General features: G+C 44.6%; 1 protein-coding gene across 1 annotated transcript; it reads left to right on the top strand.

Annotated features, from left to right (window-relative positions):
• The first annotated feature begins 183 nt into the window (after window positions 1-183).
• Window positions 184-8,176, top strand: LOC117867827. Its single transcript, XM_034753151.1, has 5 exons — window positions 184-355; window positions 2,358-2,491; window positions 3,575-4,448; window positions 6,617-6,790; window positions 7,992-8,176. The coding sequence occupies exons 1-5, from the start codon at window positions 309-311 to the stop codon at window positions 8,155-8,157; spliced, it is 1,395 nt and encodes a 464-aa protein (XP_034609042.1). The 5' UTR covers window positions 184-308; the 3' UTR covers window positions 8,158-8,176.
• Window positions 8,177-13,335: the final 5,159 nt, after the last annotated feature.

Genomic DNA, 13,335 nt, shown 5'->3' on the forward strand with positions numbered 1-13,335 from the left:
CACGTGAAACTTCTCGGGAGTTCTGATTGGTGACGCTGGGAATGACTTCAACACGGCCCTCAGAGAGGCATGCCCTCGGGCACGTGATCTCTTTCCCTACTTCCGATTGGTTCGATTCTGGAGTGTGACGCTCGGAGCCAGCTTGGAAGAGTACTTCGATTGGTTATCGAGACCGCTGAGGGGGCGGGACTTCGAGGTCAGGATGGGAGGTGAGAAGGGACAGACGGAAAGGAAACAGGGCGTCGCTTCCGCCTAGCAACGAGAGTGTTGCGGGCGTCGCTAAGGAGGGGAAGCCGCCGGTTCCGGACATGGCGGAGCAAGCGCTGGGGGTGCGGGGCCAAGGAGCCCGGATCAGGTACGGGCCCGGGGGCGAGAGGGCAGGAAGGGCGGAGTGACTCCCCCATGGGGGAAGGGTGATAAGAACCCCCCAAGGGGTGATCCCCTGGGGGAGGAACCCCAGGGATGTGAACCCTGCGAGGGCAGGGCCAGAAGGAACCCGGGGGGAAGTGTAACCCACCCCGCAGGAGCAGGTAGGAACCCCCAAGGGGTGATCCCCTGGGGGTTGGGGGAGGAACCCCAGGGGAGTGCCCCTGCTTAAGTGTTACCCACCCCCGAGGGGGTAATATGGACCTCCCCAAGGAAGGGGGCATGAACTCCAGGGGAGCACTTCCAGGAGGCAAGGGGGTAGTGGCCCCAATGGAATGACCCCCAGAGGGTTGGGGATATGAACCCCCACTTGAAATGTGCATGGTGGGAGGCCCAGGGCATGCCTACTTTATTATAATACTTTGCCTTTCTCTAGCTCCTTTCAACCAAGGTGCTCGGCCCACAGTAATGAGTTCACACCCATCACCACGAGGTAGGAAAGTACAAGTCCTAGGTACAGATGATGACGCTAGTGCAGAGAGGAAAAGTGATTTGGCCAAGATCACACAGCAGCTCGGTGGCATGGCAGGCATTGACTCTAGCAGTCTGGGTTTCCCACCCTCGCTTTTGAGGCTTACACACATTATACTGTAGAAATGGGAGGCTTAACTTTACCATATTCACACTTTTGAGGAATTAATGAAAATGGACTGGCAGTGATCGTTTCCAGCAACAGGTAAGCAGCATCGCTTCCCAGCAAGAGACAGGGGAGAACGTAAAATTAATTCACTGTGAAATAGAGACAACCTCTTGTAAAAAGAAATAAATAGTTCTGCAGAATTTCTGTTCATTTATGACAACAAAAATAAGGTAAAGAGAAAGATAGTTTAATAACGATCAGGGTTCCTTCTAGTGTTTGCAATCCAGCCCGATAGACCAATGATGTGTTAACACCCAAGTCCCAGTTCCTGCAGCACTGGAAAAGACAGTTGATATCTAGTGACCAAAGGGAACGTTTCAGAGAAATGAAAAAATCCATAACAAAGCACCTGCTGATCAGCTCATACCTGTAAGCTTGAAAGTCTTCATAATATTTATTTTAGCTTGTATCCCTAGAGGTGCTATTCCTGTTTATGTGCACTGTAACAACACTTTTTAAAAGGTATCCTGGATAAAACAGCAAAAATGATAATTGAATGGCACAGATCAACACCAGCAGCCTTTGGAATGAGTGAAAGTATTTACTTTATTATACTATAGAGTATAGACACTAAGACAATGAAGGAAAACAAACATTCTATGTTCAGAGTGATCTGGAGTCTGCTCTCAGATAACCAGCTTTTCACAATTCCAACTCCATTGACTTAAATGAAGTTCCAAGTAATTTACATTGGTATAAGTGAGAGGAAGCAATTCAAGTCTGTTTTTGTCTTTTGATTTCCACAATAACCACCTACTTCAGAGCGGAGATACCACCGGATGCTGCCATTGCCAGCAGAGCTGGCTCCAAGGTTTTGGCCGCCCCAAGCAACCAAAAAAAAAAAAAAAAAAGCCACGATCGTGATCTGCGGCGGCAATTCGGCGGGAGGTCCTTCACTCCGAGCTGGAGTGAGGGACTGTCCGCTGAATTGCCGCCAAACAGCTGGACCTGCTGCCCCTCTCCGGAGTGGCCGCCCCAAGCACCTGCTTGACAAGCTGGTGCCTGGAGCCGGCCCTGATTGCCAGAGCCTGTGTTAAAAATAGTTCACATCTGAATATAGACTACTATGCATATTTATCAGAGGGGTAGCCGTGTTAGTCTGGATCTGTAAAAAGAAACAGAGTCCTGTGGCATCTTAAAGACTAACAGGTGTATTGCATATGTAATGCATATTTAGACTACAGTGGACACTTCCCACCAGTTTCAAAAGTAACACAAACACACACACACAACCTGTTATTAAATTTAATAAAAACACTCAACACTAAAATGTTTTGTTTTTTCTTTAAAGAGAGAAGCCAAACAAATTCCTTAGCAGCACCCAGAAAACTACTACTACTCACCATCTGAGCCTCAAAGGACCGGAAAAGAGCCAGACACTGCACAGCAACTGGGAAGGAACTTCATTATTTAAAAAACAAACTGGTAGGATATAATATAATCTTGATAAAGTCACCGCTTTGACAGTGGATGCTCTCTTTTTACGTAGTAGAGCTTATCATTTGGAAAAGACTCTGGGCCCTAGTCCGGTTTCAAGTTAGTGTAAATCAGGAATAAGTGCTTTGAAGCCAATGGAGCCAACCAGTGTGAATGAGAGCAGGATAAGGACCACTTTATTTAAGCTATAGAAGACTCATGTTCAAAGGATATTTATCATAAACATACAAAATATAGATCTTTTTAATCCAAAATGAGAACAAATATATTTTACCAAAGGATTTAAAAATTGCATTAAGTGTTAAGTCACTTAGTGTCGTCTGTATTTTGCATGTAGGAGAATGATGGTGGTTTTTTTTATAGGAAGGAGGGGTGTGGATAGTGCTCTAAATGTCAGAACTGACAAACCTAGATTCTCTAGGGCAGACTCAAACTTGACCACATTTCATCGGTGCTGTATGTGTATAGGACCTGATCCTGCAAATGCTTACTACTGGACCTAGTGCTTGCTACTATAAGTACTCCCATGGAGATCATGGCCCCACTCACAGGAGTAAACGCTATAGTCAGTAGTTAGTGTTTGCAAGATTTGTCCCATAGCATATGAAGTGCTTTGAGATCCTTTGGAATGCAGATCCCTAAGAGATGTAAAATTATTGGGCCATATTCTCTGCTACTATTATTATGATAGAGATTGTGCTTTAAAATGAGAATAATCCCAAACTACCAATAGTTATCCTCAAAATGACTACATCTCATCCAGATTTTTCTATGGTCAGTTCTCATATGTCCAATACTTATCCCTGTCTGGCTTATTTATAACACATTGTATAACATCCACCCCTTAAGGGTAGAGCTGTGTGCCACAATACTTATAACATACAGAATAATTCTTCTATCCCTGTGGGGCTGTGAAGCTTAGTTTGTAAAGTGCAGTGAGATCCTTTGACAGAAGTACCTATATGAACAGTTATTTCTGCACTGTGCTAACAATAGATACTGATAATGTAGAGCAGTCTACAAGAATAATTAATAACATTTCCTAAATAAATGCATTTTTTTCCCACCTAGAAACTAGCTTGTCTCCATATATAGAGGAGAGTCCCAGCATTGATGACTTAGAAGAAAGTTTGCGGAAACTTAAAGTTCAGGTGGACAGCTTGGCCTCAAGTCTGAGTTTTGACCCTCATCAAGATTATGCCACAGATTCTAGCACTACAATCAACTCGAGCACCTTTAATTCTACGTGGCCAAGAGTTCATAATGGGACCTATGCAGAGGCAGACATTGGAGATTCACCAAAGCAATCTGCAGAGTCAGAGTGGTTTCTGAACCCAAGACATTTGGTCAAACCACTGGGAGAATATCCAGCATTAACAAGCTTAGGCCTTCCAACATTCTCCACATCACCCATCAACCGTGTGCCAGGGCTCCTGGGGAGTGAGATTGCAAGTCGGAACTATGTGCCGTCACTGGATCTTGCACATACAGAGTGTTTCCCAGTGAAGCTTGGTGCTCCTCATGTGATTGGAGTCAGGTCATTGTTGCCCCCTAAAATCCCAGTGCAGGATCGCTCTCCTGAAAGGTCCCTCTCCCTTGATCGTTCTGGGACCAACCGATCCCGTTCATTCTCTCCGGCTCCCAAAAGAACCCGGTGGCTAAGATCTCGCTCACAGTCACCTAGACCCATCTGGAGACCAAATTCTGCTAAGGCAAATGCCTGTGCCCAGCCTCCACCGCACTTTGGCAGGTCTAGGTACAGCAGAAAGAAAACCGCTTCAACCAGACAATCACGATCCAGAATATACAAACCAGGAGCCCTGGCTGCCAGGTCCTGTACTCCAGCCAGGATGAATACAAGGGGAACACTGAGCTATTCTTGGAGCCCTTACAGTCTGCCCTCCACTGCTGTATCCTCCCCAACCGCTCAGGAGATTAATGAACGGTAAGAAAAGGCTTGTGCGGAGATTCACGCGTTCCACGAGTTCTTCTGTCAGTGTGAGTCCAGAACATGTTACTAGATAACTATCAGATGTAACTTTGGACCACGTTACACACTGGTTTGTCCAAATAGTGTAACACACACAAGAAAGTACATTATATTCCCAGGCTATATTGTAATTTGGTTTTTAATTCGTTACCTTAGGGCTTGATCCAAAACCACTGGGAGTCTTTCCATTTGATTTAAAATGGATTTTGGATCAGTCCGAGGAGCGTGTAGTTTAAAACAAACCAACCAACCTGAAGTCAGAATTTTACAGTAGCTTTTAATGTAACATCACCTCTGTAGCCTGTAGAGAGGTTGGGGTAAAGTATTTGTGTCTGATAGAATGCATGCGTTCTGAGTGCCTTAATTATGTTTAGGGCTAGTTTTGACTCCATTAGGCGTTTTGTTACTCCTGAAGTGATGAAATCAGTGATACTTATAAACATCAGGGCAGGTCTATTCTACCCACAGGACTGGTGGATAATGATTGATCTTTCAGGTATCAATTTACCATGTGGGGGGAGGGATAGCTCAGTGGTTTGAGCATTGGCCTGCTAAACCCAGGGGTGTGAGTTCATTCCTCCAGGGAGCCATTTAGGGATCTGGGGCAAAAAGCTGTCTGGGGCTTGGTCCTGCTTTGAGCAGGGGGGTGGACTAGATGACCTCCTGAGGTCCCTTCCAACCCTGATATTCTATGATTTAAAGTGAATTTAGTAACATTGTATTACACCACTGTGGGTTCAGCTCTGGTGGCTACAATTTCAAGCTCAAAAGAGCAAAAGTCACCTCTGCTACTTGCTTCAGATTTAGAGCCTCTAGGTACACATAAAGACCCAGGATAGGGACCACACAGGCATTCACAAGTACAAGGGCTAGTCTGTTTTACAAGTTTTATTAAAGTGACAGTTATGATTACCCATGAATATAAACATTCTAGAAAGACCTATGCACAAGTTAGAAATATAGTCATACTCACATCCTTAATGATATTCTTAGGGTCTGATGGATGTCTTGCCAATTGATCATCAGTAGAGGGATGATTCCTGATGCAATTTTCCTGTAGGGAACTCATTTTACCCAGTCTGGGAGCCCTCTGATTCTGACTACACCTACGCTCTGTGCATGTGGATGAAGGTGTCCACCCTCTTTTTCCTTATTTGTATTGTGTCCCCCAAGAATATTGGGGTCTCCCATTTTTCATAGGTTGTTTGTAGTTCCTTTTATTCCCATTAGCAGTGATGCACATAGTGCACCCTGTAGTTAGGGCTCGTGTTAAAACAATGTGACTACTGGGTATCTGGTAGTCAAAAATTACTCTTAAGGTTAATTTTTCACAATACCACCCATTGGTACATCTTTTCCCATAATCTTGTGGCATAGGGTCATTCTTTGGTCACTTACCTATGTCAAGCATTTTTTAAGCTTGTGGCCTAGTATGGCTAAGCTGACATCTTCCAGACATCAGCCTGTGGGCCTTGCGTGTCAGCCCTACTGTCCCCAATGTCATTGGAGGTGCTAATTATTGTTTTAAGAGAAGCGGTTAGTGGATGATTACCTACGTTATATGGCAGTCATTCTCTCGTGATGTCTTGTACTTTAGAGCTTTATTAGTACATAAAAATCCTACAGTGTGTGTGAGTCAAGCTTGCTTTATACACAACAGACTTACACAAAACCCTGAAAATGAAAAGTTAAAGCTTCTAACATTTTTTACTTCTTCACTCAGACACACACCTCCCTGGTAGAACAAACAGCATGGAACACAACACACCTTTAAGTCCGTCCCAGTAGGGATGTCAGTCTTCCAGCACTCCCTTCCTCAAACTCCCCTTCACCAGAAACAGCCGACTGTCCCCTACCCCTTTATCTGGAAGATCACACGTGTTTGGGAGTAGGGGCAGCTGGAATGGTCCAGTGATTTTTGGATGCCCAGCTTGAGCCACCTTAAAGGGGCCAGATTTTCAGAAAATATCGAGCACCTGCCCTTTGAAAATCCATTTGGGCATTCAAAAATTGTAGCAACTAAACTCACTAGTCACTTTGGGCCACAGTTTGTAAGATGCTTTGAATTCCCCAGCTAAGAGATGTTATAGAAATGCAAGAGCTTGTTCTTGTTGATCGATCAGGTTTTTGCAGACTCTTGCAGAAGGTGCTGTTGGGAGGTCCCTGATAGAAATGTCCCCGTATCAGAAGGAGCTGGCTCGTCTCAGGCTGGAGCGCCTGCGTGTGGAGGAGGAATGGTTATTAGAACTAAAGAGGCAGCAAGAATTGGAGCGAACTCGGGGTCCAAAACCAAAGTGGTAAGTGAAAATCCTCAACCTTGTAGGTAGCCCGAGTGGCCAGGCTGCATGCTGGGTTTCTCCAAATGAGAAAGGGTGCTTGGACCCAGGTCAGCTTAAAACTCCTTGGCTGCTACTACATATACAGTCTGGTGGAGAAATAACTTCGCAATTCACTATAGTGCTTCCAAAATACTTCACTCTGTCATCTAAAATCAAGCCAATCGCCTCAGGACTAAAGTTTTAAATCTCTGCAGGGCCCAGTACTGTGAGCCAAAATTGATCTGTGCATGCACACAGATTTTGTGGGTGCAGATTGGTCCTGGGTTCTGAAAATATAGGAGCAGCTATTCAACCAGCAGAGGGAGCACAAGCTAACAAACCTGTGATTCTGAAGCATTGATGATGCTAACAGTCATGGAAGTAGCCATCTCCTTCTATGGTCTGTGAGAAATAGTGGGGGGTGGAGGGGCTCATAGGAGGAGGAAATCAGTGTGCCAAAGAGTAACGTCCAGGCTTGGTGTCTGTAAAGCAAGAGAGAGGGTATTGTTGTTTTTAATGTAAGGGGAAATACTCCAGGATCTCAGCTATGAGGGCCTTATCAGTACCTGGATAGATAGTGGGAGGTATTTTATTATTGAGCCTCTTAAAGAGTTTCTCAGAGTGAGGGTCACTTGGTCCTGCATGTCAGTTAGTGACTTGTGTCCTGTCTCCCATGAGGGTTCTATAACATCCTTCTAAATTGGGCCCCACCCCAGGCAGGGTTGTAGCACATTGAGGCTACCTGTAGACTTAATGAACTTCCTTTAACCCACTGTCATGTACGGCTCTGTCTGATCACCAGCTGGGATGATGCCACAGAGTACCCTATGCATCACACCAGGAAGTCTTAGGGCATCCAGGAGAGAAAGGTAGGGGGTTGGAGAGGCAAGATTCTCTGCACACAGATATTTGGGGTTGCGGTTAGATCTTTTTTCGGTCCAGGCATCAGATAGGTTTGTGTGTTGGGCGGAGAGTCACAAATACAAAGGTAATGCTACTTTTTCGTGACTGCCACACTGGCTTAGCTGAGATCAGAGCTTGGAAGATTTGGGATAGAAGGAAGAGTCCAGAGGACAAGGCATGTTTGGGAAAGAACCATTTTTGTGGTGCCTGCCCCCTGTGGCTTTTATTATTATTCCCTTCTCAGAGCCTGTCCAGTACTGCTCCTTCTCTTTTCTAGGTATGAGATGAAAAACTCCCAGTTTCATTATGAAGCCCACAAGAATAATGAGTTGCTGAGGAACAGCCAGGACTTGCAGTCTGTGTATAACTATAGGCAGGAACTGGCATCAATGTCCAAGGAATTCCAACAGCATTTGAAACCTGCTCACCTGCACTCTCTCTAGTAATAACAAAAATGCACGGGAAGAGCTCTAACTAACCTGTGCTGGTAGGAGATGTGATCAGAGACTCCAACCTGTGAATTTTGGGAGGCCCCTGTGCTATGCTTAATGAAGAGGAAACAAGATGGTGGAGAGGGGAATTCTTTAGACCCAATAGCCTATGGGCTAGTTCCACTCCAGTGCATCTTCAGTGCTGAAGTTGGCTTATTATCGTAAATAATAACTGACTAAATCACTAATGCTATTATTGACCTCTGTGCTAAGAGCCAGCAGAAAATCTACATGCTGGCCTTCCGCACAGGGGGAATTTTACCCTATGAGGAACTATCCCTAATCAACTTACTTGCAGTATAAAAGAGCCTTTTACTGAAGTGGAGGGGAAAGGATTGAGGCAAGGGAAAAGTTAAGGGAACAAATCTTTGGAAAGATTATAATGAGGCCCTCAGAAACAGCCCTAAAGCCCTATTTGTCAAATCCTGCAGCTGGAGATGATGAAAAACTCAGAATACGGCATTGATTGGCTCGGACACATTGCTAAATAGCATAATGGCATTTGTTCAGCCTTTCCACTTACGGTGTCTTTTCTTTTCAACACCTGCTTCCATCAACGTGCAGTTTTAGAGTGACGCCTTGCTCTTTTTTTTACAGTTTCCTTCATTTTTTCTTTAATCCCTTCTGTAATTAGCTGCTGGCGAGTAGAGCATTCTACAGGCAGCAAGCTGCCCCGGTTCAGCTGCAAACAAAAGGCGCGCGGGTTCCCACAGCTACTTACAGATGTTCTGTCCTGCATGATCCCAAGGTGCAATGCAGACAGTTCTGGAAGCCCAAACAATGGCAGGTTGGTTTGTTTTGAAGATTTTTAGCCTGCAGTGTCCATTATTTCCACAGTTTACAAGCAAACAGCCCAGGGACAATCCATCTCTGTTCCCTAAACAATATAATTAATTCTGCTTTAATAAATTGCTAATTAGCATTTTTAATTTTCCAACAGAGGCCTTAGAATATATTGATTGTTTTAATAAAACAATGTTACCAGTGATCATTGCTAGCAATCACAGGGGGGCTTTAGTAGGCTTTGGTTTGGAGCACTTCAGCTATGCAGCACAGATAATCTATTTGCTACACTGAAGGCAAAATATTTTGAACTGTTATGGAGGGGAGCTGGGAATAGGGACTAATTTCACAAGCACAGAAGGACCCGAACAAAGAAAATAAAGAATGTCATCACTCTCTCTCTCCTAGCTCATTTTGGTCTGACAAACAAATTGGCTAATCCTCTACTGGAGATATCAATAATTGCTATTATTGTTTACCTCTCCTGGGGAAGCTACTGTTTTAACCTGCCAGTTGAACACTGGGAAAGTGACAGAACTATTGAGAATATTGTTACTTTGTTAAAATCCATTCCTGTTCATTTACAATTGCATGATCTGCCCTGGACAGTACAGAAAGATACCCTGTTAGGGGACTGATCGCATCCCTTTTCCCAATAGTAGCCCTAGATAAACTGAAATGTTTCAAATTAAATTTACTTTTCACTGTTTATCCTGGTTTAGTTTGGGATTTCTGTGGGGGCATGAAGCTATCCCTGTCAGTTTCACTTTCTGCTTCTCATGCATTAGCACAATGGTGCTGTGCTTGTTTGGTAAATATCACTGGGAGGTTGGAGTTTAAAAAATAAAACTTTAACTGAACTAAAACTCCAAACAATTGTATTAGGTTTCATTAACCTCTCCCCCTCCTCCACTAAATCCTCCCTCCCCTCAAAACACAAAACCTAAACTCTGGGCCACGCTTCCTGACCCCCATAGCCTCACAGAGCCAGTAACAGCCACACTAGAAAGTGAACATCTTTACCTGGTAGGCTGCATAGTCCCATGGCTAGAACGCAGGACTAGGCATCAAGAGAGTTTGTTTCTTTTCCCAGGTCTGCCACCGACTGGCTGTATGAGCAGCGGTGTGTCATTGTGCCTGTCTGAACCTCAGTTTCATTATTTGTCAAATGTTGGTAATGATACTTACCCTCCTTTGTAAAGTGCTTTGAAATCTGTGGATAAAGAGGACTATATAGGGCCTAGGTATTATTGCCACTTGGTTGGGTGATGGATTTGTCGCTTAGAATTTAAGCTGTAGGGATTCATACTGTACATATGTAAGATTTTCTGACTTAAAGATGGGTGAAATCTTGGCCCTAATGAAGTGAGTGGCAAAACTCCCATGACTTCAGTGAAGCCAGGATCTTACCCTATGTGTTTTGGTAGCACGAGAAAATGATCATTGTTAGCGTATTCTCCATAGTACACATGGGCCAACTTTTTCTAACCCATCTAGATGCCTAAATAGGGATTTCGGAGCTTAATTTTAAGCATCTGTGTTTGAAAATGTGGCTCGTTACATCTTTGGGGGTGGTTCTCTCTCATCTCACTAGCTCATAAGCTTGTTCTTCCCTTTCAAGTGATCATTGTTTCCTCTTGGGATGACTGTTTTGTAGAAATTCTGTATAAATGAGAAACGTGGATGATTAATAAAATATTGCAGATTCTACCTCATGAATAGCCAATATTCCAAGGGTCTGGATTTTGCTGATTCTTGAAAGATGAATGAAATGAGGCAGCAAACAGCCCAAGTGACAACTACTGGGATTTTTAAAAGATTGTATGGGACTAAGATATTCTATTCCCGTTGAATTTCCATGGAATATGGGTGCTTAAGTCCTTTTGACACCTTGCAATCCCAGTCAACATACCATTCTTTGGAAAAGAGAACAATATATGCAACATTTATGTATTGCACTAAACCACCTAACGTGCAATTATGGCCACAAATGACCAGCAATAGTGACCCATTGTCTGCACTGGCTTTACACCTGTGCATCTCCAGCAGCTGCATTCACTCAACACAAAATTTTGTCCTGTCTGTTCCAAATCCAAGCCAGAACTCAAAGCCAGAATTTTCTTCCTACCAACACTGGAAACTGAATGCATGACCTGAAAAAAAAGATAAGTCAAGTGGTGTCCTGTCTGCTTTGTACACAAAACCTGTGACATCAGAAAAGGAATGGGTGGGCCTTTTTCAGGCAAGTGGTTGTGGATTATAAACTTACATGCAGAGTCAAACAGCGTACCATATTTACTACTAGAGAAAATGCTGTTGCAACGTGCGTTGAAATAAAGAAGATTCTCTTCTCACATCTTCGGCTGAACCTGAGGCTCTCCTCCCTGGCTTTAGGAGATGACCTGTTATAGATTTTCTCTTCTAGTTTTCCTAAGCAGATGCTGTATTTGCATTGGATTGGCCCTCGGAGGAAATGTCCGTTTGAAGGCAGTGCTCCCCCCAATCATGCAGTTTGGGGGTGATGAAGGAGAGAAAGCTCCCCACAGGCAGAGGCCAGTACGTTAGGCAGGGCTCTCATTTTTAGGGCATCTGCAAATGTTTGTTAGCTGTCAGTCCGGTTTTAAAGGCTGGGATTTAATAACGTCCTTCATGGCAGAGTGCTGGAAGGAAGCCATCCATCCCCCTTTGGCTGTAGCATAGCCAGCCACTCCCCCATCAGAGCATGCAGAAGCATTGGCTTCAGCAGCTGCTTATGGTAGGGACTCACAGTGCTGCAGGAGAAAGTACAAAGGGGAAAAGAGGAGCCCTGAACAAACACCATTGCTCTTGGGAGCCTTTCATCCCACACATTGTTGTCAGAGCATTTTCCGGGCAGGCTGAATGCTTCCCCCTGTCTGGTGGGAACTGGACCAGCTTTTATACCCCACAGAACTATTTTCTTCTCCTGACCAATGCCAACAAACACTCCTCCCGCAGCCCCTTACCCCACCCCTTCTTCCAATGAAGGGGGAAGGCAGTGTAGCTCCACTGAAGTCAATAGAGCAAGGCTGATTGATGCTAGCTGAGTACCTGCTTCAGTAGCCCTCTGAGCGCAGGTAGCTCTGAGCAAACAGGATCTTCCTGCTGTTTGGAGACAATCACTCAAGCACGTAAGCCAGAGCGCAGCTTCCCTTTGAAGTATGCTTGAGCCTGGGATGTTGCAAGGAAAAGCTGCAAGAAGAATTCATCCCAGAGCAGCAGGGTTTCTTATGAGTTAAGAAAACAAAAACACCAGAGTTAAACTCTGGAGCTGGGGCCAAATACGCTAGCTTTTCCTGCAGAGAACTACTAAGGGCATATCCCTGGGTAGACTGGGACATCAGCTTGGAAAAGAGACAACTAAGGTGGGGGTGGGGGAGAATATGATAGAGATCTATAAAATCATGACTGTTGTAGCGAAAGTATATAAGGAAGTGTTATTTACTCCTTCTCATAACACAAGAACTAAGGGGCACCCAATGAAATTAATAGGCAGGTTTAAAACAAACAAAAGGAAGTATTTCTTCACACAACACATAATCAACCCGTGGAACTCCTTGCCAGAGGATGTTGTGAAGGCCAAGACTATACAGGGTTCAAAAAAGAACTAGATACATTCATGGAGGATAGGCTAATCAGTGGTTATTAGCCAGGATGGGCCGGAATGGTGTCCCTAGCCTCTGTTTGCCAGAAGCTGGGAATGAGCGACAGGGAATGAATCACTTGATGATTAGCTGTTCTGTTCATTCCCTCTGGGGCTCCTGAATTGGCCACTGTCGGAAGACAGGATACTGGGCTAGATGGACCTTTGGTCTGACCCAGTATGGCCGTTCTTATGTTCTGATAACAAGTGAACTAAACTGGAAGGTTTCACTCCCTTTCCAGGTGGAGCAACACTTGACCGGCAATGTTCCAAAGACCCAGGAGGCCTCAACAAGAGGAGGCCGGGGAAGCCTGCTGTGCACAAGAATGTAGGCGTTCCTGTAGCAGATCCTACCAGTTGTCCCAGCTGGTGCAGTCTGCCACACTGGCCAGTACCAGGTGCTTCACAGAAAGATGGAAGAACCCCAAAGTGGGCAATTATGGACTAACCTGCTTGTAGCAGAAGCTCTTCTCTAACCTCCTCATAAGCTTGGCTCATTCCCTAAACCACAAGGATTCAGTTCCCAAGCATTTGAGTTTCAACCACTGCTTTCAACCCAGCGTGGCTGAATGTTTGGGGTTAATGGGCACCGCAGTCACAACCCTATATGCTCAAGCCCATTTTTTATGATCAAAAGGACATTTACTTTCCTGCTCCTTTTAAAACCGTTTTCATTTCTGTTTAGA

This window comes from Trachemys scripta, chromosome 19, assembly GCF_013100865.1.
Source record: "Trachemys scripta elegans isolate TJP31775 chromosome 19, CAS_Tse_1.0, whole genome shotgun sequence".
NCBI lineage: Eukaryota > Metazoa > Chordata > Testudines > Emydidae > Trachemys > Trachemys scripta.

Bases quoted from the DNA above. Each gene is read 5' to 3' on its own strand.
- LOC117867827 (XM_034753151.1), top strand. From the start codon at position 309: ATGGCGGAGCAAGCGCTGGGGGTGCGGGGCCAAGGAGCCCGGATCAG. The intron at 356-2,357 runs GTACGGGCCCGG...TTTTCTTTAAAG, and splicing joins GGCCAAGGAGCCCGGATCAG to AGAGAAGCCAAACAAATTCC. The intron at 6,791-7,991 runs GTAAGTGAAAAT...TCTCTTTTCTAG, and splicing joins CGGGGTCCAAAACCAAAGTG to GTATGAGATGAAAAACTCCC.